Genomic DNA, 26,726 nt, shown 5'->3' with positions numbered 1-26,726 from the left:
CTGTCATGAATCTGATTTCCTTCAATATTTCATCTTTTCCCCAGGAGAAAACCATTTGGCATTTCTTCCTCAATCCTCCTCAGTATATATTGCAACAAAGGATTCATCTCATTTTTGTTTATCCGTCCTTTCTTTTCAATTAGTCATTTAACTGCTCCATCTCTTCATAGAGGACCTCATGTCTCTACTGCCTTGCCTATTTCTTGTGGGCTTTTCAGTGATAATTCCTGATTTAAAGAGCCTTCTGTTCTAGCCTCTCACTATTTTTAGTTCCCACATTATCAGACATGGCTTTGTTCTTTCTTTTGGGACTTTTCTGGGTGTCAGTGTTGGATCATAAGGGCCTCTTAGAAATGGAAAGGTTCCGTCTAGGCTTCTGCACAACTGAGGCTGTAGTAAAAGCAGCCCTTTGTCTTGCTTCACACACAGAAGAGAAATACTCAGGATTATTAGACCTTTCAAATGTTAGAATGCAGTAGGCCACCATGAGAAGGCCAGTGCTGTGAAATAATACTCAGTTGGTAGGTTTTCTGTGAGTTGTGAAAAAGGGACATCATATATTTCTATGTACATAGGGACATGGTTTGCCCTCAACTATACTAGAATCAGTCATACTGTATAGAAATCAGTAAACAGGGGTGGCTAGGTGGCATAATGGATAAAGCATCAGCCTTGGAGTCAGGAGTACCTGGGTTCAAATCCGGTCTCAGACACTTCATAATTACCTAACTGTGTGGCCTTGGGCAAGCCACTTAACCCCATTTGCCTTGCAAAAATCTAAAAAAAAAAAGAAATCAGTAAACAAATATTTGTTTATATGCATGTATAAGAAATTGCAGTAGGTGCCTTTGGGGATACAAAACATAGAAGATGCAGTCTGGGACATCAAAGACCCCTTGGTTCAACCCAGACCTAACTCGGTGTCTTCTCTATAGCATCTCCCCCACGTAATCATACATTCAGCGATGGGGAGCCCACCACCTCCTGAAGCTCCTCATTAAACTTTGGGCCAAATCCAATTATTAGAAAAGTCTTAATTGAGCTGAATTCATCCTCCCTGACCCTTCCCCCTGCCCCATTGCTCCTGCCAAATGGAACATACAACAGTCTTCATGTGGTGGAAGACAGTGCTGTGACCATTCCTGCCCACCAAGTCTCATTTCTCGGACTGAGCATCCTTAGATCTTTCAAATAATCTTCCATCGTTAGTTTTTCTTCCATCCTGGTTAACCTCCTTTGGCTCCACTGCTGCCTAGCAATATCGCCTGCTAAGACATGGCCTCCCAGATAACAAAAACTGAAGCCACTGAGAGCCCACTTGGGTAGTTCCAGAACCAACTGTCATATTTGTATGCAGTGAGTTGTTGAGCTGTCAGAAATGTCAGGAATTCAGAGAAACTTGGAAGACTGAAATAAAGAGAGGCAGGAGAACCAGAGATTCCAAGCCATGGAGATGAAAGCAACCCTGAGAGGCAGGTCACCTCAAGAAGATGCTGTTGCTGTTCTGTTGGGGCTTCTATCTGTGGAGGTGCAGCTGGGCTTCCACCATACTTACTTACTTCCCTTTTTTCTCTGTTACTTGTCAAAATTGAATAGTGTAAATGATAGGGAGGGAGCCTACCTCGGGATTTTATTCTAGTATTAAAAAAAACCCATCAATGAGAAGTTTGGTGTTTTTTAATGAAAAGAAAATATGACCCCATACTAAATACAGTGCTCCACAGGTAGTCTGATCATCACAAGACTGGCTCCTCCCCCTTTCTGGCACAAAGTAGGTGATCAGTCAGTGTTTTTTGAATTGAATTAAATTCTGGAGACTGTGTCTCTTAATTCACTCTTAGATTCTGTCACTTGCCTGTGCCCTGCCGACTTACATGGAGCTTTGTAGCTCAATGAAAGGCTCATCACAATGTCCCAATGAAGCACCAACTATTATGAAGCATCTGTTAAGGGCATGGACTGACAGCAGCAGGGTCCTATGGGTTATCAAAGGACAGAGGAAAGAGAGTACTTCAGGATGGCGAGGGTGAGGGGAAGTCCCTAGAGAGAAGAGAAGAGTTGAGCTAGGCCTTGGAGAAGACTGGGACTCTACAAGGTGGAGATGAGGATGCAGAGAGAATCTGGAAGGCAGCAATAGATTTTGGAATGAAGAAAGTCTCTCAGAGATCTTTTCTGAATATGAGCCATCTTTAGATAAAATAAGCAACATATTGCATCGTTTATACACAAAGTTGGGGTTTTTTGTTTTGTTTTGTTTTTAGGTTTTTTTATAAGGCAAATGGGGTTAAGTGGCTTGCCCAAGGCCACTCAGCTAGGTAATTATGAAGTGTCTGAAGCCAGATCTGAACCCAGGTACTCCTGACTCCAGGGCCGGTGCTTTATCCACTGCGCCACCTAGTCGGCCCCCAAAGTTGGTTTTAAAGGAAGCGAGTAAAGAAGTAATTGTTGAATATGCCAAATCCCAGTGTCCTGTATTGAAGTAAGGGGCGGGTTCTAGGTATCCCAAAGTGACAGGGACTTCTGAGGTTGTACATACCTGAACAACAGTCCCTGCTTCAGCTCTGACATCCAGGCCCTGTGTAAATATAGGTATGAAAAGGAGCCCACTACTTCCTGAGGCAGCCCATTCATACTTTGGGGTCACTTGACTAGGAAGTTCTTCATATCCCAGAATGTAAGCCTCTTGGGGGCAGGAACTATCTCAATTGTGTAGTTTTATCACTAGCACCTCATACAGACCACATAGTAATTGTTTGATAAATGTTTTTTATCCATCCATCCATAAATCCATTCATCCTTCCATCCATCAATCCATTCATCCATTCATCCTTCCATTCATCCTTCCATTCATTCTTCCATCTATCCAGCCATCCTTCCATCCATTCATCCTTCTGTCCATCCCTGCTATCCCTGCTTGGCATGCAAGCAGAAATTGTCCGCTCCATCTTTCATACAAATGCCCTTCAGATAGCTGAAGAGAGCTCTGCAGTCTCCTGTTAGTAGATCTTTGCTGCTTCACAGAGCACTAATTAGGCAGAACTGAGAGGATTGGGTTGGAGCTCAGCAGAGTGCTTGGGCGCCTCATCTCATTTTCTCAAGTTTGAGGCATATCAAGGCATCCTAACACAGGTGTCTTTCTTCTTGTTGGCAGCACGCCCTCCTGGCCTTGAAGTTTGTCCTGGCCTTTGTCATCCCCGATAAGCCACGAGAGATCCAGATGAAACTGGCCAAGTTGGAATTTGAGTCTTTAGAAGCCCTCAAGCAGCAGGTAAGAGAAAGACAGCTCCATGGCTAGGAGCTCTTGTTTCAGACCTTACTTCTGCTGGTCTGAAGAAGTACCAAGAGTCCATCCAAGGGTTTGTCTCCCCGCCCCCCCCCAACAACAGCAAGAACTGCTATGTTATGCCTATGTAATACTAGTCTTTGTCTGTTCCTAGAATTCATGCTCACTTTCATATTTCTCTGTTGCTGTCATTCTGAAAAGAAATGTGTGTTGTTTATTTGGTCTGACAGAGCCGTGGCATTCTACAAAGTTAAGACCAATTCAGGAACGTGGGACAGTCAAAAACTGGGGAACAAAAGGTGTGGGATTTTCAGAAGGGGGTGGCTGCTCATAGGCTGCTGTTTGGTTGGTGGTACAGCTTGCTGGGGGCCTGGCAGTGGGAAATGAAGACTTGACTCAGATGTCTTATTGAGTCTTTTCTCATTTGACAACGTGAGTTTGTTTTCCAAAGGATGGTGGCTGTCACCAGTTCAGCAGGTTCGATGCACTCAAGGTTCAGGTACAGGCCAGGAGCAGGGCTGTGCTCTCTGGGCTAGGCTGCCTTCAAGAGGATGCCCTGGTGGACCATGGCATGGGAGATCTGAGGCTGGGCAGCAACCTTCTGGAAGCCCAGTATTTCATAAGATGAGGGCCGTCTTTAGTAGAGACATGAGGATGAGGATCCTTGCTCCAAATCTCCAGAGGGACAGTGTCTAAATATGGGGTCAAGGCAAAGGCCCAGAGAGCCCAGAGCCAGCCCAAGGCATAGGACAGGACATCCACCCCTGTGAGTTTGGAGAGCATTTCAGGGACAGAGTGAGAGTTCAGATGCCCCCTTTCTTCTGCCCCTTTGCTTGTCCCAGAGAATCTGAGCTCCTAGCCATGGGGCTGTCTTTCTCTTACCTGTTGCTTGAGGGCTTCTAAAGACTCAAATTCCAACCTGGCCAGGGGTGCTGTGAGCTTCCCCATCATTGTCCACACCAAGAAACAGTGTCTTTATACATACCTTGTCAGGGAGTGCATATGTCCTTTGTCAAGGGGACCCAGAATTCTTGTCTTGAGAAATTGATAAAAGTTGAAAGTTGGAACAAATCTACCACCCAGGGTTCTCTAGTGTCTTTCCCCCCTTATCTTCCATCTAATATTGAACATCAGATGGCAGTGAGTGGGGTTGGTGTAAAGGGTTAGCCTCAATGAGTAATAGGGATGCTGAGAAGGAAGGAAGGCAGGGAAGAAAGGAGAAGGAAGGAGGAAGGAAGGGAGGAATGAAGGAACTTTTATTAGCATTTGCTAGGGGCCAGGTGCTGTCAAAATTCATTTCTACAGAGCAGACATTCCTGGCCTTTAAGGAAATGATGCTCCAAAAGGAGGGTGACCAGGGTCTCATGGTGAGCCTGGCTGAGTGTCAGGGTTAGCAAGGGCATTTGAGGAGGTGGGAGGAAGTACCCCCCCCGGGAGACTGGGAGACCAGAGGCAGGTTCCCCTGAAGCATGATGGCCCTCCTGAAATGTGTCCCCCAATTCCTTCCCATTCCTCCAGCTGAGCTGCTTCCTCTTGGCTTGATCCAGTCTGAGTCACCCACACCCCACCCCAAGCAGGTGCAGCCCAGGGCCATTCAGTGACGGCACTCTGGGCTGCCCGGCCCACCCTACATTATGTTTAAGGTCCTTTCAAAAATTAGACATCCTGAACTTATCAATGGAAAGGTCTCTTTGTCTCTTCCTCATGGAGTCTCCTTTACTGCCCAGGCTAGCCATTTAACAAAAAAAAGGAGGGGCACAAAAACTAAAAATAAAACAAAACAAACAAACAAAAAAAGAAGGGGCAAATGCAGAACTGTCTCTGTTTTCCTTCTTAGGTTCCCCTTGATTCTTGCTAAGTCTTTCTCAGTTTCAATATTTTCTATTCTTTGGTGTTGCCCAGGATGGAATGACAATTTTATCTTTTCCTTTTTAAATATCACATCAGCCATGATCTTAGTTCCTTCAGCATGTGCCAGTAAATGAGGTGAATTTTTTTTAAAAAGAAAGCATCAAGGAAGAGAATTGTTTCTTTTTTTAAGGGTGTTTTCCAATGCTCCAAAGCACCTACGTTTAGTGACCTTTACAGCTCATCCCTAGACAGTAAATAGTTTTTTGATTTTTTTCCTTTTTAAATTGATTTCAGTATTCTCAGTCATATAAAAGAGCCCAAATAGCAAGGGGTACTGTGGCATATTGTGGTCTTCCTGTCCAGATGGCAGGGAACCTAAAGTCAAAAATGCCCATCTTACCAACCTCCAGCATCCAGCCCTGGGGTGAACTTGCCCACCACAAACAAGAACAATGTCATGGAAAGGACCCTGGATTAAGACAGTCTGTGAAAAGTCGCATGACCTTGAGAAAATCTTGTGCCCTCTCTGGGTACAGTGCCTTCAGCTGTGAAATCAAGGGGGCTCTCCCTCTGTAGGACCCCTTCAGGCTCACGTCTTATAGAGGCTGCCAAAGCAGCAGATTTGAAACCATCAGACAAGATCCACAAACTTCAGAAGAAATATCTTAGACCCCCAAAGGGTCCAACATCCCAGTGGGGGAAACAACAGCCAGCACCCTAGTGTCCATGGCCTTGGTCATCAAGGAACACAGGGACCAAACCAGGAGACCTCTCGTCCAGTTCCCTCCTTTTATAGAGGAGGAAACAGAGACTCAAGAGAGGGTTTCCAGCCCAAAGTCTCCCAGGCAGTGAGTGTCTGAAGTAGGATTTGAACCCACACCCTCAGCCCCGAGAGCCAGGATTCATTCTACTCAACCACGGCACCTTTTATAGAGTCCTAAAGCTGATTGTGCTCTGCTGTTCAGGTCTCTTCAGCTCCTGTTTAGATGATTTGTCATCGACCTTAGCACTGTGAGGTTGTAGCTGCACTGTAGCATGTATATCACCCAGCGCTTTAACCACTAAGCATTTCCCCACAACAATCCTGCAAGGTTGGGAGGATTGGAATTGTCCCCATTTTGCCAACAAGGAAACAGAGGCTTGAGAGAAGGGAAGTGAGTTCTCCAGGGTCACTCTCTGAGGGTGCACCAGAGCCGGCCTCTCTGCTGCCTCTCCTGCAACTGTCTTGTTGCTCTAAGTTCACTGTTTGCCTTAAGCCTTGGGAGACAATTTACAATTTTTTGTGGTTATTGTCACCTTTTGTTTTTATGCCACATTCTTTCTAAATATATCCCTCCATCTTCCTTTATCCAGTAAGTCCTCCATTAGAAAAAGAAAGAAGAATGAAGGAAAGCAAGATAGATAGAAAAGCACAATAAATTCAACCAGTCCATCAAACCTTTTGGTCAGCATGTCACCTTCCTTGCCTGTAGCCCCGACCTTTAAGACAAAAGGAGAGAAGTCTTGTCCATTAGGGAGCTGGAGATTCTTGGAGCTAGAAGGCACGTTTTGGACCGCAGCTCCATCTTAAACCAGCGTCTCCATCCAGACTGGTCCAGGGTCCCACGGTGGGTCAGTGGCAGAGCTGGAAGCAGAGTCTGAATCTCCTCACTCCTGTGGCATGAATTGGACTTTGCGTCATGCTTCCTTCTTAATACTGTAGCTGAAACTTGATAACCAGCTTCAGAAGCACCAACCTGCCCAGCGCTGTGTTCTAAAAGCTACAATCTCACAGTCCTGGGAGGAGGCCATTCTAATTCAACTTCAGGTGGTTTGGGGAAGGTCTAGGCCAGGGTCTGCAGCCAGGGTTCACAACTAGAGTTGACTAGCCCGAGGTTGCCACTGGGAATCCCAGGGGTCTCCGGGCTCTCTGTGGTGCCACCAGCCGGACTTAACATAGAGTCTTCCTCTATGTCTCCTGACATCTGTAATAAGGAAAGAAAATGATGTAATGCAGATTAAGGTGTAGATTCTAGGAAACATATCCTAGAACTCTCTTTGCTTGTCTAAAGATAGAGAGCAGAGGCTGCTAGGTGGTGCTGTGGATAGAGTACCAACCCTGGAGTCAAGAGGACCTGAGTTCAAATTCAGCCTCACACTTAATAACTGCCTAGATGTGTGACCTTGGGCAAGTTACTTAATCCCATTGCCTTAAATAAAAAAAAAATTGATGGTTCCTATAGAGAAAGTAGTGAGGAGACAAAGACATCTAAACTGCTCATTCCTACCCTCCTCAGCTCCTCTGGAACTTAGCATTAGAAAGAAGAAAGGAGTAGTTATATTCTGCATTCTGTCTTGATTGTGTTTGGTTTCTAGTCTAGTCGTGTCCTATACTTGTACAGGTATCTTCCTTAGTAATGAGTTTTAACTTTTTGAACATGACAGTAAAAATACACTTCTGTTCTCATATGCCTTGAAAAGGAGGGGCTCCTGAGAAACAGCAGGCATAGTGGCTGGTGAGCTGACCTTGGAATGGGAAGACCTGAATTCAGGGTCTACCTGGAACACTTCCTGGCTGTGTGACCCTGATGGAACTTCACAGGACCATCGAAGTTGGGGAGTAAAATCCTAGATTTGGAATTCCTCTCCCCACTCCCCCAGGACCAACTCATGGTAACAAATAGTAGCCACTTCACAAGGGCTGTAGTTAGGGGAGTTTTAGCAAGCAAAGAGCCTTTCTGATCCATTCTCCATAGTTCATCCATTAAAAATCCAGGGTCCCAGACTTTTAAGGCATTAAAGCCCATCAACTAAACCTGAAATCCAGCCCCCCCACTCCAAGGTCAGCTTCCTTCTCCTCAATCACACCTTCTCCTTCTATTCACTTCTCTTTTATTAGATTGTTGCCTCATTTAATAAATGAGGAAGTATTTGCAAAATGCCTAGCACAGTGTCTAATAAATACTTGTTCTTCCTTCTCCTTTAAAGGTTTATGATTTGAATCAGATGAAGTTAGATTCCAATTAAGCTATAAGATTAACCTGACTGTTTAGAATAAGAAAAAGTTGCTCTATTTAAGATTTTTCAGTGGAGACATTTTCAAGGAGTAGATAAAATTGGCGTGGCTTTGTTTTGAGGTAATTGTTAAAATTTTACAGGTGATTCATGGCCCAGAATTGATAATACTCTGCATTTATACAAATTGGATTCAATCTCATTTTTTTCCTCCCTTTTTCCCCCCTATTACATGCAAAGATAGTTTTCAACATTCATCCTTTTGCAAGCTTTTGAGTCCCACATTTTTCTACCACTTTCCTTCTCTCCCCTGTTCCCGTGGCAGTGAACAATCTGATACAGGTTTTACATTAGTTATGTTGTGAAAGAGGAATTAGAAATAAGGAGGGAGGAAAACCATGAAAAGAAAAAGAAAAAAACATCGAAGAAGTTTTAAAAAGTGACCATGGTCTGCTTTCCTCTACATTCACATTCCATGTTTTTTCCTCTGGATGAGAATGGCATTTTCAGGTCTCTCAGGGTTGTCCTTACTTGTCCAGCTTAAAGGAGCTGCATCCGTCAAAGATGAACATCTCATAGTGTTGCTGTTAATAAGGGCACAGTGTTCTCCTGGTTCTACTCCCGTCACTCAGCATCAGTTTATGCAAGTCTTCCAGGTTTTCTGAAGTTCGGCTACTTATGATTTCATAGATAACAAGAGTCTGCTTGCACTCATATACCATAACTTGTTCAGCTCTTCCCCATTTGATGGGCATTCCCTCAATTTGCAGTTTTTTGCTGCTACCAAAACAATTTCTATAAATATTTCTTTATCAATAGGTCCTTTACCCTTTTTTAATGATCTCTTTGGTCCTACTAGTGGTATTGCTGAATCAAAGGGTCGGCACAGTTTGATTGCCCTTTGGACAGAGATCACCCGATCTCCAGAATGGTTGGATCATAAATTGGGTTCAATCTTGAGAACTTCTTTCAGAATTCTTGTTTGGTCCTGCCCCCATGTTTTCTCTCTACCCAGAATTTCTCCTGAGAATAGCTGAATTTGACTTGGGTCTTAGTCTCACAAAAAAAAGAAGGGACAAAGTCTCAGCTCCCAACAGAGCCTTCAATCCATGAAAACATCAGAGATATGACAGGCTTTTACTCAGTCCAATAATAACAAATACAATAAAAATGCATATTTTTATCTGAGTCCAGATTTCTTCAAGAAACCTCAACTTCCCCTTATAGTATCACCCTTCCTCCAGACTTAAAGCATCACCTTGAGACCCCTTACCTATAGAGGATAGAGTTCAGGATGCCTGGGGGTCACGTTATCCACCTTTTTGGTGGACCCTATCTCTCAAGCAGTAAACATTTATTATGTGCCTCCAGTCTTCCAGACACTGTGCTAGGGGGGCTGGAGATACAATGAAAGGGAAAGGATAGTCCCTGGACACATGCAGGGTAGGCCACCCATCTTGTGGCCTTCACTTGATCCAGGAACTCCTCCTCTCTGTCCAAATTTGATCCAGAATTCCTTACTGTGTGCATCCTTTGCCATCTCTCTGTGACCATATGGTTCCCTGGAATGGTTGTGTCTAAGAGCTAATGCAATAATAATAGAGAAATGCAAATTAAAGGAACTCTGAGGTTCTGCCTTAAAACTATCAGATTGCCAAATCTGACAAAAGGAAAAATGGAAAATGCCAGATGTTATTAGTTCTGTGGGACAACTGGTACATTGATAACCCTTTATTAACCTTTGACTGAACAATAGTACCAGGTTGTATCCCCAAAGAGATCAAAGAAAAAGAAATGGGATTTGTATAATAGCTCTTTTAGGACTGGCAAAGAATTAGAAACTAAGGAAATGGGGACAGCTAGGTGGTGCAGTGGTGTACTAGCCCTAGAGTCAGGAGGACCCGAGTTCAAATTTGGCCTCAGACACTTATTAATTACCTAGCTGTATGAACTTGGGCAAGTCACTTAACCCCATTGCCTTAAATAAAAAAAAAGATCTTACAAAAAAGAACGTTTAAAAAGAAAATTAGGAAATGTCCTTTGACTGAGGAACAGCTAAACAAATTATGGTATATGAATGTAATAAATGATATTATGCCATAAAACATGATGAGACAGTTTCAGAGAAATGATGGAAAACATGGCCAGACTAATGCTAGATAATGAGGAGAATAATCTGTAATGTAATAACAATATTGTAAAAGTGAACACTTTTGAAAGACTTTAGAACTCAGCCATAAATCTTGATGATGACAAATGTGCCTCCCCCTCTCCAGCCCCCACCCTACACAGAGGTCCTGGACTCAGGCTGCAGATGGGGACAGAATACTCTTTGGGTGTGGCCAGTGGAGAAATTTATTTTGATTGATTATTCATATTTGTTACAAAGGTGGTGGTGTTCTTTTTCTTCTTCTTGCCATGAGCATGGGGTTAGAAAAGAATATAGATAATCTGATCATTGGGAAGAAAAATAAAAATGTTAAAAGATCCAAACCAAGGGTATAAATTAGGTTTATGAACTGTCTTGAATTAGTCATAGTGTAGTGTTACGGATTTCAAATAACAAGGCAAGGCAGAGAAGTCATGTTTCCAAGGAAACATCAATGCTTAAGGGCAAAGGGCCAATTGTATGTGGCAACAAGATTTAGGACAATACTGGCTCCCATCTTTCATGAGTCTTTATCTCTGCTGACAGGAGCCATGGAGTCCCCTTATGCTTTGTATATCTAGCAACCGTAGAATCAGATTTTCATGTGCTTTATTTTTCATAGAAAGGGAAACTCGTATTGCTCTCCTGGAAGCAGTTTGTCAGTGTGATTCCCACTTGAATGAGCCAACAGGCATAGAACAAAATTGGACCACTCTGAGGGAAAGGAAGGTGCTCCAAGGCACCAGGTCACTCCTGGTGGACAGTTAGTGAGATGCTCCAAAGATTCTTATTGACCCAACACTGGGTTGCTAAATGTCTGGTTTCCTGATGAAGAGAAGCAATGATTTTACAGCTAGAAAAGAAACTCAGGGATGACGTGACCATAAGAAAGATATAATCATTTTCATCTGTGTTGGAATTATTTTAAAGGCGAAGCGTAGGAAAGTAATTTGTAAGTTTTATCTTTTTAAGTTGTCCCAAACCATATTTTTATTCTTTATATAAAAATCATATGGTCAGAATTGTAGCTGTCTCATAAGAGACACGTAGACATTATCTTTTGTTTTCATCTCCAGGAGATATTAATTTTGTGAGGGAGGTGGAACTGTGTCTTTACTTTCTGAATTTGCCTTTGGATAAGAGTTGAGGCAGTTCTGGGAAAGTTTCCTTCTCTTTGACATTGTGACTGGTCATTGATTTCACTCTGTTCCTTGGAAGCCCTTAGGAAATGGGAAGAGCAAACCTTTACTTTTGTCTTCTGCTCATCAAACACCTAACACCAAGACTCTTCAGCCTATCCGTCCGAGCCTGCCAAAATCCAAGCTGACCTCCACTTAGGGAGGCCAGCTCCCTAGGGAGCTTAGGGAATGGCCCCAGGACTCCATTTCCTCCTCCCTTGAAATATGAAGGGTTGGACTTGGTGATCCCTAAGGCCCCATCCAGATCCAACTACAAGACTTCCAAAGCAAATCATTCAAAATGGCAGGCAAAGTTGGTTTTACTCTTATTTTTTAAGAGGCATTTAAAAAAATAAGTTAAAATCACCATAAAACCAGGAGGATTATTATATTTTGTTGTATTATTGTTTCTCTAAATTTGCCTTGGTAAACAGTATACAGTGTGACACAGTAAATAGAGAATTGCCTATCAGGGTTCAAATCCTGCCTTTGATACATTGAGTCTGTGTGACCCAGGACAAATCCTTTAATCTCTCAATGACTTAGGTGGCTCTCTGAGACGCCAGGTTACAAATGAGCGTCTGCTCTGAAGCACAGACAGGAATTGGTGTAAGGAATGTGGATGCCTGCATCTCCTTCTGGAAGCCTCTGAACAACATATGACAGAAAGCGCAACATCATTGAAAAGCCAGGAGTGCAGGATACATTGAGGTCCTTGGAAGATTTGCTAGGCATGTTCAAAAATTAGCATCTGCTCAACAGAATTATTTGGTGGCAATAATCCCATGGAATAAACTGCCAATGCTGTGTATCTTCCTTTTAAACAAGGTTGTGGATACTTTGTCTTAGGAGAACCCTCTGAGAGCAATTGGTCAGCCCTGTAGAAGTCCACCTTGCCTGGCTTCTGATCTCTGGCACATATACCCTAGTCCATTAACAAGATGCTTGGGAAAATTCTGGAATAAAATTGTAGGCTGAAACCAGGCTGAGATGACAGAATCCTGCTGTTGGAGCAGACTTTCAACTTCTGACTGTGACCTCAATACCGTTGGTAGATTTTTCCAGTGCCTTTAGAAATGTGTAAATAATTACATTACCATAGATTGCACCTTTCATCCAAAGAATGCAAAGTCCTTTCCAACTATATTAGGCACATATGGGGTGACAAATGATGTTCCTGGACAAAAGTGAGGGATCATGAGACAGTCACTCCAGCAAGAGCAGAAATAAACAGTTGGCTCATGCGCCTTTCTTGGACTTCAAATAATAAATCTGACCTTGGGAATTTTAAGTGTGCTAAGAAATTCTGTGCCCCTGTTGGAGTCCCTTGGCCCTTGCCCCTAGCTCAAGGCTTCTCAACTTTAGTCTCACCTGAATCTTGTAGCCAGGAAGACCATCAGTGATTTTTAAAATGATGGTAGGAGGGTCAAAAGAAGAAGTAGCTTTTATTACAACTCTTGGAAGCCAAGGAAGCGAGCAACTAGCAGACCCATAAAAGTCAGGATTTGAAAAGGCCCAGCCAGGGCCCATTGATGAGCAAGAATACAGCCTAACATCGGGGAAGACCTTCGATGCTTGCTCAGGACTCCCTGCCTTGCACATGCTCAAGCTGCAACTTCAGAAAGGGACTGTGGTCAGGTCATGCCGAGGTGCTTTATAAATGGAGCCATGTGACCACACAATGTGACCACACATTTGAATAACAAAGCATAATTTTATGATAAATCAATAGTAATTCCAAAATTTTTCAACTGCAAATAGATTAATAATTAGACTCAAAATCAAAAGATCTGGGTGTAAATCTTGCTTATCTTTTAATAGCTCTGTGATTTTAGGCAAGTCCCTTACCTGCTCTGAGCCTCAACTTTTTTAAAAATTTTTATTGTACTTTGTTTGATGTGTGTTGAATGTTTCATGCTTATCAGTTCAGTCCTGAGGCTGACCTTTTGTGATTCCTCCCCCCAATCTTCTGATTCCAATGTTACGCACTTGTTCTCAGGTTATCATCACGATTCTATATAGGCCATTGTCTTCAAGGTATTAGTGTTAGAAAGTTATAGAGAATTGCTGACATTCTTTTGCTTTTTGGTTGGTAATAGTTATATTGTGATCATTTCAATTCTTTTAGAATATTCCATCTTTGAGACATGTTGACAATGAATTTTTGTGTTGCCTCCAACACCAGCTTCTTCTGAATATGTTCCGTTAGGTGTTCATTAGCATGACCTCCCTCTATTTACTTTGGGCTACTAAGATGGTGGTATCCAACTTAGCAATTCTGCTAAGACCGTGGTCAAAGTACTTTAGGAAAATTCATTAGATTGTGAGCTCTTCCAGTACAGAGACTTTGGGGACTTGGCACAATGTCTGGCTCAGAGAGGACACATAATAAATTTCATTGTCTTGTTCTCTTAGTGGATTTGAAGGGAGAGAGGCTGGGAGCAGAGAAGATCTTTGAAGAGCCTTTTGCAGTAGAGGAAGCATTATGGTGACAGAAGGAATAACGAGGAAGGAAGTGACTCTGCAGAGCCCGGGGAGCCTTTTTGAGATCTTGTAGTTCAGTCTCCTTGTTTTCCAGATATGGGCCTAGGTCTCCTAACTGATAGTAAATAGGTTTGGGTAAACTGAGATCTCCAAGGACCTGGGGACCCCACGGTGCCACTGACACAGACCGGCTGGCATGGGGGGCCAGAGTCAGGCAAGTGATGAGCTCCAGACGTCTTCCTTCCTGACTTCCCTGTTCTTATCGTGAGCCCTCCCTGAGTCCCCACTGGATCCGGTTACCTCTGCTGATAGTGGAAGTTAACTATCAGTCTCATCTGATGCTGAAGGCTCCTCTCTCTACCATACAGATCCCTTCCCATTGTTAATGTGCCTCTCGATGATGTTGTATTTCCAAGCCGAGGGTTTGCCTTCCTCCTTTTACAGCATCCTCCTCTGGATCCTTGGTCAAGCTGGCTGTTCTCATGTCAGATCATATCCCCACCCCCACCCCATCCCCTTTGTGCCCCTGGAAGCCAGGATGGGGTCTTGTCTACTCTTGGAGCCAGGAGACCCTAGCTCAATCCACTGTACACGGTGGTAGTGCTTAATCACTATTTGTTGAACTGAGTCTACAAAGTTTTTATGTGACCTTCAACTCTGGATTTAAAGCAGCCCTGACGACTTTGTCGCTGTGAAAGGTCACAACGCTAAGGATGGATTATTTCTCCGGCTCCCTTTTCTGCAGGCCGGTTCCCGTTCTGCTTATTATGGACGCAGGTAGAAATGTCTATAGATTCAGACTGAATGGAGGGCCTGGCATTTGTGGCGCTCTCTTTAGAACAAGCGAAAGCCATTCTGGGATCTCAGAAAACTGAGACTGAAAATTAAGTACATTTCTCCTTCTTAATCTTTGAATGTTGTCAAAGCAGTGACATTTGTCTAAGTGGTAGGTGGGGAAAGGTCAAGGCATGTTTCCTGAATAACCCGAGGTGGGTGCTCTGCCGTCATCTCCCTGGCCACCTAGTTTAAGTCCTGCGGCCCCTGAATAATAAGGCCTAGAAATAAGAGGCATTGGGGGTGGTACATGAGCTTCATAACTAGAACATTTTCATATGATTACATAAAAACATCTTTTTACTCACAGCAGGCAATTTTTAAAAGACTTTCCACCATACAGGCAACTTGAAACTCTGGTCTAGAATAAACCATACCCTTCTTATGTTAGGAAAGCGAGGCCCCTGGGCCTTCAGATGGGGGGGTGAGATTGTGGGCCTTTCAAAGTAAGCCCCTGGGTGTCTCCATCTATTTTGTTGGAAATGTTTCCAAACTCCATTAGTCTCTTTTCCTGCTGTGACAAATTGAATATACAAATGTAATTTGATGTTTCTTTTAAGTATGCCCCAAAGTCAGGATTTTGAATATAATTTTTGTTGTATGGTATTGGAGTGTGTAAATATACATGATAAGTGATTGGGTCAAATGTGTATCGCTCCAAGGATGTATTCTGTTATTGGGAACTCTGGGATCAGCAGCTGACTCTGGAGGCTCACCTCCTTCCTACCTGTCATTCATTGTTCCCACTGTGATGATAGAAATCCTTACAGATGTGGCCATTTGGCTGCACTCCCAAAGCATGTTAACCCTGACAATTCCTGGCCCAGTGTACTGGACAGTAGGTACTCTGTCAATGTTTATTGAGTCCTTTTGATATCTAAGTTCCTATTTTCTTCCTTCGAAGGGAGAGAAAAACTTGTTGCATTTCTTATACCCATGGGTCACTTTGTAGACAACTCCATCCACTCACTTCTGCCATTGTGGAGCTCATTCCTGAGATCTGTGGTCCTTGGTGGCACAGGAGATTGCCTCAGCATCTTCACTAGTAAGAATGGAGAGTCTAAGGGGTGGCTAGGTGGCGTAGTGGATACAGCCACTTAACTCCATTTGCCTTGCAAAAACCTAAAAAAAAAAAAGAATGGAGAGTCTGGCATACATGATCATCAATCTACCATGGATCATTTGACTTTAGAGGCAAAATTGATGATGATTTCTGGGTACAGATCAGAGAGAAAGGCTGAACCTATGATTTCATTGGTCAGAGGCATTCTCACATGAGGAAATCCCCCCCCCTGGAGGGTGGGGCAGGGCTGGAGAGGCTCTTCTGGAGTACTGAGAGGCAGGGCTGTGGCTGTATGAAGGAACCTTCTGAAAGAGGAGTCCGAGGACCCAGGGTAAAAGCAAGCTTTGCCCTTCCTGCTGTTGTGCCCATCTTGAGAGTTGTATCTCCAGCCCTAGGAGTAAGAGGGTAGCATCAGGAATCTGGGGTCCCTATGGTTTCCCCCCCCAGGTTAGCTGTGCTGCTTCCTGATTCTGTCCTGGATTTAATTCATTTCACAAGGAATCGGTTAATTAAGTTCCCTGAATTTGTAAAATGTAGGTGTTTTACTTTGCTTCCTCTAAATGTATAGACCTTTGTCTATACTGCCTTTTTTAAAAAAAAAAATGTTTTTTATTTAAGGCAATGGGGTTAAGTGGCTTGCCCAAAGTCACACATCTAGGCAAGTATTAAGTATCTGAGGCCAGATTTGAACTCAGGTCCTCCTGACTCCAGGACCTGTGCTTTATCCATTGCTCCTCTATGCTGCTTTTTCTTTTAGGTTTTTTCAAGGCAATGGGGTTAAGTGACTTGCCCAAGGCCACACAGCTAAGTCATTATTCACCACCTAGCCGCTCCTGAGCTATACTGCTTTAAAAAAAACCAACTAGATCTTGGTGAAATTTTTATTGACAAATGAGCTGACCTGATAACTTATGACCTGGCCTAGAAAGGGAAATTACTAGTTGGGCCTCCTCTTTAAGGTTAAGTGACTTGTCCCGGGCCACACAGCTACATTTGAACTCAGGTTCTAGTGACTCCAGGGCTGGTGTTCTATATACTGTCACTCTCTGGGATCATTTCTTCCTTCTCTAGATGTTCATTGGCAGCCCCTTTGACACTCACCCCAGAAGGCAGTGCAGGAAGACAGACAAAGTGACCAACTGGTGGAGCTGTGAGCTAGTCCAGCCATTTGGGGAAGTAAATTGAAATTAGGCTCAGAAGGTGTCATTGAATGCAGAGTCACCGAGCTCTGGCCGCCACCACATCTGTCCAAGCTGCTCTGTGACTTCTTAGATGCAACTTGGACCACTTGTCATGTATTTTGTTGAGACAGAACACCTGCTAAGCTTGGGCTGATAAGAGGGGTCTTTGGATTCATTCCACATGTTCTCCCCTGCAAGGTTCTGGGGAGGCAGAGACCAGCAGGGTGGGGGGACCCTGGAGTCTGGAAAGTTTGGGGAAGATGAGAGATGGAGGGAGCAGAGTGGGGGGATTCTCAGGGATGTCTTCCTTGAGCCATGGCTGTGAACCTATGTCAAGTGAGAATATATTTATATCATTATGTGACAAGAAGCAGGCAGAGCCGGGGCTGGGACCTGCCAGGCTAACCTGGGGCAGAGCCCAGTGAGCCAGGCTGGATGAGGAGGAGGCCAACCCTGGCCCCCCATTGAGGTCGAGGACAACACAGGCATTGTGTCATCCGGGAAGGGATGAGATGACCTGCACATTAAAATGAGGGGAGAGTTGTGCAAGGGCTTCCTTCTCATGGTCTCTTCCAGAACCATCTCACTCCAGGGGTCTGATAGCATAGGAATCCAGAATAAAGGCCAGAGGCTCAAAGCTGATCAGATACCTCATATCCCAACCACAAATGATGTTGACTAGTGATCTTGTGGGATTATTTCCATGACCTGCTGGGCTTCTTTCGGGAAACCTAAATGTTTGGGTTCCACTGTAAATAAGGTTATAGAACTGAGTAGCAAAAACCCTTGAGGGACAGGTTAGCTTTGCCCACTGCTGATGCTCATCACCTAATATTATCATACTGACAAATAATCCATGGAGAGGCAGAAGAGCTCCACCCCATCCTATGGTATAAATTTATAGCCATGAAATTACTATATTGGCACTCTACTTGATGGTCCTCGATGATGTGGGAAAGACCTACATCCAAGGGGCCACGGTCTTCCAATGTATCCAGACCACATTGCTTATAAAATGAATGGTTTGGCTCTCGTTGTCCATGGACACAAACCAACATGATCAGATTTTGCATTTTGTAGCATTGCAGCTCTGGCTGGTGGGTGAGGAGATCCCTTCAACCAATAAAGTTTACCACATCTGTATTCATCTCAGTTGTCTGGTAGCCCTTTCCCTAAAGGCGTAAGGAGAGGGGTGAGGGGATGAGCAAGAAGCAAAAACTGTGGTGGTCACAGTGTATGACCACAAGGATTTCGAGAGTCAGAAGTGGGGCTTCCACGGACCTGGAATTATTCTGTTCTCCTGCCAGTGAAGACTGGGTCTGTGCTCATAGTAATCATGTTTTTCTTTGTGGACACATGAACTGGTTGTTTAAAGAAGAGGATGCCCCCAAAGGAAGCTGTGGGGACAGTTATCACCCTGACCATCTTCTAAACTGTTCAAGATGGGAGGGTGTGGGCCAAGCCCAGGGAGTGGGCAGGCCAGGAGTAAGCTGTCTGTGAGCTCTGCCCATCAGGAAGGACCAGTACCTTCTCTGTGCTCCTACCCCAGACTTGTCCCCAGTTCTGACTCTTGTATCATCAGCTTCCTCGGGTTCATTCCCCTACAGATAGAGTTGAAGAGAATTGGGGAGGGTGTCCATTTTTAATTCCTCTTGCCCAGCCTCCCTGGCAGAGGTGCCTGGTATTTCCTGTCTCCAAACTCTTGACAGCCTGTGTGCTTTCATTTCTTCTGTGCTATTTCATCTAGCTAAGGAAGAAAAATGAAGAAAAATTACTTCTCTTCCTCGTGCTTTTAAGGCCTGGCCTGTCTTGGCTTCACTTTGACTGCACAGAATCTGATGGCTTGGCTGGAGAGAACAGCACAATCTGAATTCCTGTTGGTTAATTAAATCTGAACATCACTGGAGCTGCAGGGAAGAATGGTTAGTGATGGAGCCTGCACATCCTTTGGAATAGATTTTCAGAAGGACTAGGACTTCACCTTGCAGCTTCCCCTGAACCCTCAAAAAAAGGGAGGGTTGTTGGGTTTTTTTTTGGATGGGTTCCCTTTTAGATTTGAAGCCATCTGTTTGTGGTAGTGTCCATTTTCTCATGCTCTAAACAACAGGCCCCACTCCAGAGGAAGAGGAGGCTCTATGCCGGAGTGCCCCAATGGAGTTGCTCCTGCCAACTGGCTTTCACCAGGCAGTTCGTTTCCATTGATTTGATTAGGTCCCAGACAAAGAGCTAGAGAAAAACGTGGAGCTGATTCTGAATTGAGCTTGTTCACCCCACAGTCTTCTTTTGAATCTCCTGGGCTCCCAGCTAGATTCAAAGATGTTGAAACTACCTTCATTACAGCCACATTCAGCTTACTGCTCTCAAGATGACACCTTTGCAGATACCAGCACAGGGCTCTGGGGGCAGAGCCTCTCCTAGAGAGAGAATCCCGGAGGAGCCAGCACCAGTGCTCAAAGAGCCAATGATTACAGCACCAGTGCATACAACACCAGTGTAAACAGCACAATGCTCACAGCACCGATGACTACAGCTCCAGTGCACACAACCTCAGTGCACACAGCACCAATGATTACAGCACCAGTGCACACAACACCAATGATTACAGTACCAGTGCACACAGCACCAATGATTACAGCACCAGTGCACACAACACCAATGATTAAAGCACCAGTGCACACAGCACCAATGATTACAGTACCAGTGCACACAGCATCAGTGATTACAGCACCAGTGCACACAGCACCAATGATTGCAGCACCAGTGCACACAGCATCAGTGATTACAGCACCAGTGCACACAGCACCAGTGATTACAGCACCAGTGCACACAGCATCAGTGATTACAGCACCAGTGCACACAGCACCAGTGCACACAGCACCAGTGATTACAGCACCAGTGCACACAGCACCAGTGCACACAGCACCAGTAATTACAGCACCAGTGCACATAGCACCAGTGCACACAGCACCAGTGATTACAGCAGCAGTGCACACAGCACCAGTGATTACAGCACCAGTGCACACAGCACCAGTGATTACAGCACCAGTGCACACAGCACCAGTGATTACAGCACCAGTGCACACAGCACCAGTGATTACAGCACCAGTGCACACAGCACCAATGATTGCAGCACCAGTGCACACAGCATCAGTGATTACAGCACCAGTGCACACAGCATCAGTGATTACAGCACCAGTGCACACAGCATCATGATTACAGCACCAGTGCACACAGCACCAGTGCACACAGCATCAGTGATTACAGCACCAGTGCACACAGCACCAGTGCACACAGCATTAGTGATTACAGCACCAGTGCACACAGCACCAGTGATTGCAGCACCAGTGCACACAGCACCAGTGCACACAGCACCAATGACTACAGCTCCAGTGCACACAACAGCAGTGCGTATGCACTGATGATTACAGCATCAGTGCTTTCACCTGAGTACACAGCACTAATGCTCATAGCATCGATGATTACAGCACCAATGCACAAAGCACCAGTGCATGCAGTGCCAATGATCACAGTACTAGTACACACACCACCAGTCCAACACCAATGCATAGAGCTCCAGTGACTATAGCACCAGTGTATTATACATGCAGTGCCAATGCATACAGGCAGCCCCAGCAGGGCACATGCTCGGGCCAGCCATGACTGGGCAGCTTGCAGCGCATTTTGGATGAGGATCTATGTCGGGCTGTATGGATATACATCCTATTTTTCACATCAGAACCCCCACTGCCCCAGTCAGCACAGGGGAATGTTGGCTCCCATCCCACACTGAAGCCTCACGGATCCAGACACAGCTGGGCAGGAAAGATAGCTGGGCATGTTGTCCATTAACTGAGGAGCTGTGGCCTTATGGGGAAATGGAAAATTCCTCTCAGGTGTGCCAGAGAGGCCACTGTTCACAGTTGTTCGCTGGGTCACCCCAGCTGTGGTGGTGGGTAATTCTCAGCTCTCCCAGAGCTATCTTAGGCACTTGCAGGCATCCAGAGAAAACCCATTATCATACCATTGTTACTTAGTCACATCTGATGTGAAGAATCGACATCTAGCTGTTAACCATGGGAGACCCACATGAAGGCAGTCTCTCTACCTTGCCTTTTCTGTAAAGGATGCCTTTGTCTATGCCCCAGCTTTTTCCTCCGTCTACTTTAATCCACCTAGCAAAATCACATGGATTTTACTGAAGGATCAAGGATGAACCGTAATTTTAAAGGAGAAATAAACTGCAGCCGGACTCTTGAGTCAGAAAACTGAGAAGATGCCTTCTTGAGGCCTGGAGCCAAGAAGTAAGGAGCCCCAGAAACAGTGGGGACCAGTAGACCTCAGAGAAGTTGGTCATCGTGCCCGCCCATCCTGGACTCTGAAAAGGGAGAACTCGTGGTTCAGGAGTGGGTAGACAGCTAACTAGCAAACCTCTTGTGGAGATTCCCTAAGACCCTACCTCCCTAGGAACAGCCAACAGGGGTTGGTATTCACACACTCGTGATCAGGGTCTGAACATCTTACTGTCACCAGTTAAGAGACTACATTAGTCAGTCAGGAGTCTAGGTAGAATCAAGGCAAATGGGATGTTGTCCCATGGAAGGCTGGTAACCAAGCATGGGGAAAAGCAGCACATGGGCTTGTCCTCACGCATGGGGACCATGAACCCTGGTCATCTTTGCCATTTCCTGCCCCCCCCTTCTCCATAATCCACTCTGGTTCTGGTGGTCTTTGCTTTATCATTCCTTTTTAGTCAATTAGAATATTGTCTTATGATCACCCTCAAAATCTGCTGGAATAAAAGACCATTCCTTTTCCTCCAGGTCTACTAGCTAAAACCACTTCAGTGAAAAACAAATTTATCCTATTTTGAATTGGATTCTCTTGCCCTTCTTGTGCTCTCCATTTTCTCTCCAAAAAGCTGTTTCAGGGCCATCTCCAGGGGGGGGGGGGGGCAGCAACAAGAAATCCACCATCTCCTGATGTCTTTCAAAGACCATTGAAGTGACCTTTCCATTTACCAAAAATGTTACTTTCTCCCCTTCTTCAGTGTGTTATTTGTGTCTAAAAGCCCCGCCAACCAGATAGCTATAAACGTTGGTGTGGGCACTTTGTGGGTGGGGAGAGTAAACACAAGAGTGAAATTGCTAAAAATTGAAGGTGAGTAAATATATTGAATTTTTTATGGGATTTGTCACACTGTAATATGCATGTGCTATTCAGTGCTTATCATCGTTGTATTTTACTATCAGTGACAACTGTTCTTATACTGTTTGACAAATAGTTACTTGGTCATCTATTTTAGTCTTTTCTGAGACAGGTAAACTCAGTAGGTTGAATTCCAATTTATCGCTAGAAAGATAGGCTCCCAGAAGGTTAAGAGAAAACACAAAAACAAAAACCTGGCTGTGTTTGGAGGAAATCTAAATTAGAAATGGGAAAAAGGGTTAGTATTTTCTTCTGTTCATGATCATGGGGATACTTAGATGTCAGAAGCAAGGCCTCCAAGGGACACTGAAGCAGAAGTCCTCTCTCTCTCATCTGTCCCTGATCCCCACCAACACCATCAAGTGGAGGAGGAGATACCAAGGAGCTCTCCCAGTGCTCAGGATTATTGGGATTCTCTGTTGATCTTACATTTCCAGAACAACAGCAGGGGTACTCTGGCAAGGGTAAGAATGTGGCTACACTTCCGATGGCCCTGGGTCCCTTGTCACTGGCAGACAGACAGGTCTCTCAGCGATAAGACTAATTAACCAATGTACAGATGCCTTAATGAATGGAGGAAGCATTTATTTAAAAAAATTAGTTTACAAGGGCCAAGTAATTAATAGCTCTCTTGCAAATCATGCGACTTGATGAGGCTCCCTCCTCTTTAGCTGCTTTGTCCACCTCAGGGCCTCCCAGACAGGTGATCCCTGCCCTAGATCACTTCTTTCCCTGATTGCACATTCTTGTCTTCCCGATCCCTTTCTGCCCCCTCTGCTTCTAGAGGCTACCATGAATCCTGATCAGATCCACTCTGCCATTGGGCCTCCAAGGGCCTTGTCGATCTGTTCCTTTATGGTCCCCTTCTCCCTATAACTTTCCCCAAGTGCTACCCCCTGGCTGCCTCTCTGCTTTGGGTCTTCTCTCCCCCAGTGGAATACAGGCTTCTTGGGGGTTTTGCTTTGCATCTGTATTCATAGCTCCAACATGCACAGGGCTTATTTGAGGCACAGAAGCTCTTGCTAAATTTTTCTTTAACCTCCCCTCCTCTTCTCTCTCTTTCCTTTACTCCCTCCTTTTAACTCTCCTTTCATCCCATTTTGTCAGTTCATTATGACAAGGAGTTCTCCAAAACCACATCTGACAGTGTAGCCCCTAAAAAGTAGGGAAAGCTTTGAGGAGACAGAAGTCTGGGGGAGACATGCATCTGACCTTTGAGGACCACCTAGTTGAATTCAGTGTCTTCTCAGCAGAGGCATGATCAGGACTTTTGGACAAACTCAGAATAAGTGGGATTTTTGGACCTTCTACTAAGTAATGAAGGGTGGCAATCTACAGTGGTGGAGGATGTGGGCATACCAGGGAAATCACAGCTCCTGCAGCTATTTCTGAGCATTCTGTGCTTTCAAGTTCCTATAAAAGGTCATATGTGCCATCAATCCTATGCTTTATAGTGAGGAGAAAGAAGGTTGAAGAATGAAGTGATAGTCCCATCCAACTCTTCGTAGTTTCAAAAAAATGTCATTTAACTGATAGAAAGTTAATACTGATTTTACCAGATAGCAGTGAACAGTCTTTGTTCTGGAGGCAGCTGCCAGCTATCATCTTGAGAACAGGGTAAGAATTAAAACAAAGAGAATGAGCATCATTACTATATATGGTGCCTTGGCTATTCGGGGCTGTTCCTCATTCAGTTTGATGCTGATGGGGGTCAGCTGGGACTGTCAATCCAGAAAATACAAGGAGGAGCCAAGAGAAAAGGGATCTCCATGCCAAGGAGGCAGGTCTTTCTGGGATCTCTCTCTCGAATGAGCCATTCTTCTACCTTTCCCCTTGACATGGGCTTGATGAGGCCGGCAGAGCCTTGCCCCACTACTGAGGCCAGTTTTCAACTGGGCGGTGGTGCTTTGTTATTCCAGGGGGGCAGTGTGGAGTGTAGAAGGGAGATCATTTTATGAGAATGTGAGTCCCTGTGAGAGCAATGGCCAGAATCTTTATTTCCTCGAAGATGCTCTAACATGAAAATCAGAACCCATTTAATTTGCTTTCTCTCCAGAGAATGGTTATTTGCTCCAACAGAACACATTTTGAAAACTGGCACCTCTTCATTTGATATTTCAAAAGGCAGAAAATTTCTTTCTGTTCTGATGATACAAATACATAATGTCATTTTCTAATCAAAACCTCAGCAGTAAATCTGTTTCCTTTAAATTAGTTTTCTGAGAACTAACAGATCTTTTAAAGTTTTTTTAAAGGGATTTTGACCCATATTTATGCAAATGAGCCTCATCAATAAGTAGTTCTCAACTAGGCAAAAAAAGGAAGCTTTCTTCTTTTCAACCGTGTTGGATCGTGCTCAAGGAGGGTAGTTGCTTTCCCTCCTTTGAGCATCTATAATTTTACCGATGTTCCTCCCCCCTCCCCTGATGTTGGTCACACAGGAGAGGAGAGTTGCCCAAGCCTCAGGGAGCAGATGCCCATGCTGCTGTCAGATCCAGCCTGGATGCTCTTCCAGTGTCCAAGCATGCCCCCCTGGGAACTCGCCCTATGCTGGGGAGGCTTTAGAGGAGAGCATTAGGATGTGGAGAGAAGGCCAGGCAGAGGGCATGAGTTCAAATCCTGCCTCTATCACTTACTAGTGTCATGACCTTGGAGGAGTTGCTCACTCCTAGGCTCCCCTTTTCTCATTTGCAAGTAAGGAGATTGTCTCTGAGGTCCCTTCAAGCTTCAGATCAATGACCTTATGATACTAATAATGTACAAGCCAACTAGAAAGGGCAGTCAACCAAAGGAAATGCAGTTGATAAAAATATAAAGATATATTATTAAAACTTCAAAATGCAGTAAATGATTTACAGATATGACAATGAATCCAATTTTCAGAATAAGTGGGATGTTTTTAAAATTCATTATTAACATTGAAGACACCATTCAGTTTACAAAAGGCATTGTTTACAGAAACACAAGAAGAGACTGGCAGAATACTATGATAAATGATCTAAGCTTTGCCCACTCTTTCTACATTTTTCTTACAATAAATGATCTACCTAAGTGAAATCAAAGAAGGCAGGCATCTCAGACCAGCTCCCAGAAGACAGATGTCCAAATTGCAATAAGTATAGCCCATAGAATCCAGCTCCACCAAGAGGGAGTTGAAGCAGATTGTCCACATTTATTTATTTTTTAGATTCATACAGAGCCAAATTTGTTGATATGGAGCCTGCTAAAATGCTGGTATTCATTAATTATACTGTGGGCTCCAGATTCTAGATTCAGAAATATCATTTTCTCAAGACATCTGCATAGAGTAAAAATAGCATGGTAAGTGAGGTGATACTGAGCATTGTGACCAACAACCCGTAGTCTCCCATAGACCCTGATTTTTATTAAGTAAAATTTCTGATATTTCAGATGCATAAAGTTCCATTTATAACCACTTTGGAACTTCTGAATAGGATTTTCTTTTTTTATCAACAAGAGAAAAAAGAGTTATATAAAGAAGAGTGAGGCAGAATCTGGCCAAGGGCTCTAAAGAAGCGATATGGTCCTAATATGACTTTGCTATCCCTGGAGAAATGATGCCAGCTGAGTCCATCTTGGCTACTGATTAAAGGGAGCTACTTAGCAGCAAGGCTCCTTCTCTCATGGGACGTGACCCTATAGCAGAGACCCTGAAGGGGACGTATAGCTGACACACAACATTTTAAAATTTGTGAAACATTTTAGCTTCACAGAAACCAGAGAGGGAGGCATAATAGGTATTTTTATCCCCATTTTTAAAGCTAAAGAAACAGACTCAGACATGAAGTGACTTTCCTAAGGTAACATGGCTAGTAAGATGGGATCTTTCTGATTCCAGTAACAACACTGTCTATAATGGCCCTCTGCCTACAGGCAGAGGCTGCTGTACTTTATAACCTGCCACCTGTGTATTTTACCAACATGGCAGATCTTGGTTTTCCACCTAATATTTGCTTATAATTCCTTGCTTGAAATGCTATCTATCTGAGGAGACTCAGGATTCTCTCTGGGGCCTCTTCTGTGATCTCAAGCTCCTCATCTCTGTGTGGAGGACTCCGAGGCTGCACATCTGGGCCTGGGCGGCCCCAGCCTTCATCCACATCACCCTTGGCTGATTGGTATTTGAAGCTGAATATCCCTCAAGAGCTCTAACTCAGCACATTTAAAACAGAGCCACGTTCTTTCCCCTCCAAACTTCCCAGGTTCTTAACCTCTGTGGGGCCGTCCCAGACTCCTTGCTCAGTCTCCCCTTGTGCATCCTACTAGTTTTCAGAGCCTGTCATTTCTTCCTTTACCTGTCCTCCCACCCTCAGGCTGCTAGCTTGGGCTTGGCCCTCCTCACCCCTTCCGGTTGGTTTCCTGGCCTCAGTAGAGTCTCTGTCTACAAGATTTCCTACTCACTAACTCTAGTGGTTTCCTTTGGCCTCTAGAATAAAATGCAGACCCATTTGTTTAATTTTGAAAGTCCCACATCACCTTACCC

At 44.4% G+C, this 26,726-nt stretch overlaps 1 protein-coding gene across 6 annotated transcripts in view; it reads left to right on the top strand.

Annotated features, from left to right (window-relative positions):
* Positions 1 to 26,726, top strand: part of ANO10 (anoctamin 10) — a 184,198-nt gene that overhangs the window by 130,411 nt on the left and 27,061 nt on the right. For 5 of the 6 annotated variants that reach the window (XM_074195593.1, XM_074195594.1, XM_074195596.1 and 2 more), the window contains exon 12: positions 3,152 to 3,268. The exons of the other annotated variant lie outside the window; for it this stretch is intronic. In XM_074195593.1, coding sequence (XP_074051694.1) covers positions 3,152 to 3,268 — 117 coding nt within the window. The remainder of the gene's footprint in view (positions 1 to 3,151; positions 3,269 to 26,726) is intronic. 6 annotated transcript variants of the gene reach the window in all.

This window comes from Macrotis lagotis, chromosome 7 (genome assembly GCF_037893015.1).
Source record: "Macrotis lagotis isolate mMagLag1 chromosome 7, bilby.v1.9.chrom.fasta, whole genome shotgun sequence".
Classification (NCBI taxonomy): domain Eukaryota; kingdom Metazoa; phylum Chordata; class Mammalia; order Peramelemorphia; family Peramelidae; genus Macrotis; species Macrotis lagotis.
Note: the sequence above shows the minus strand (reverse complement) of the source record. Positions and strands in the feature narration are given on the sequence as shown.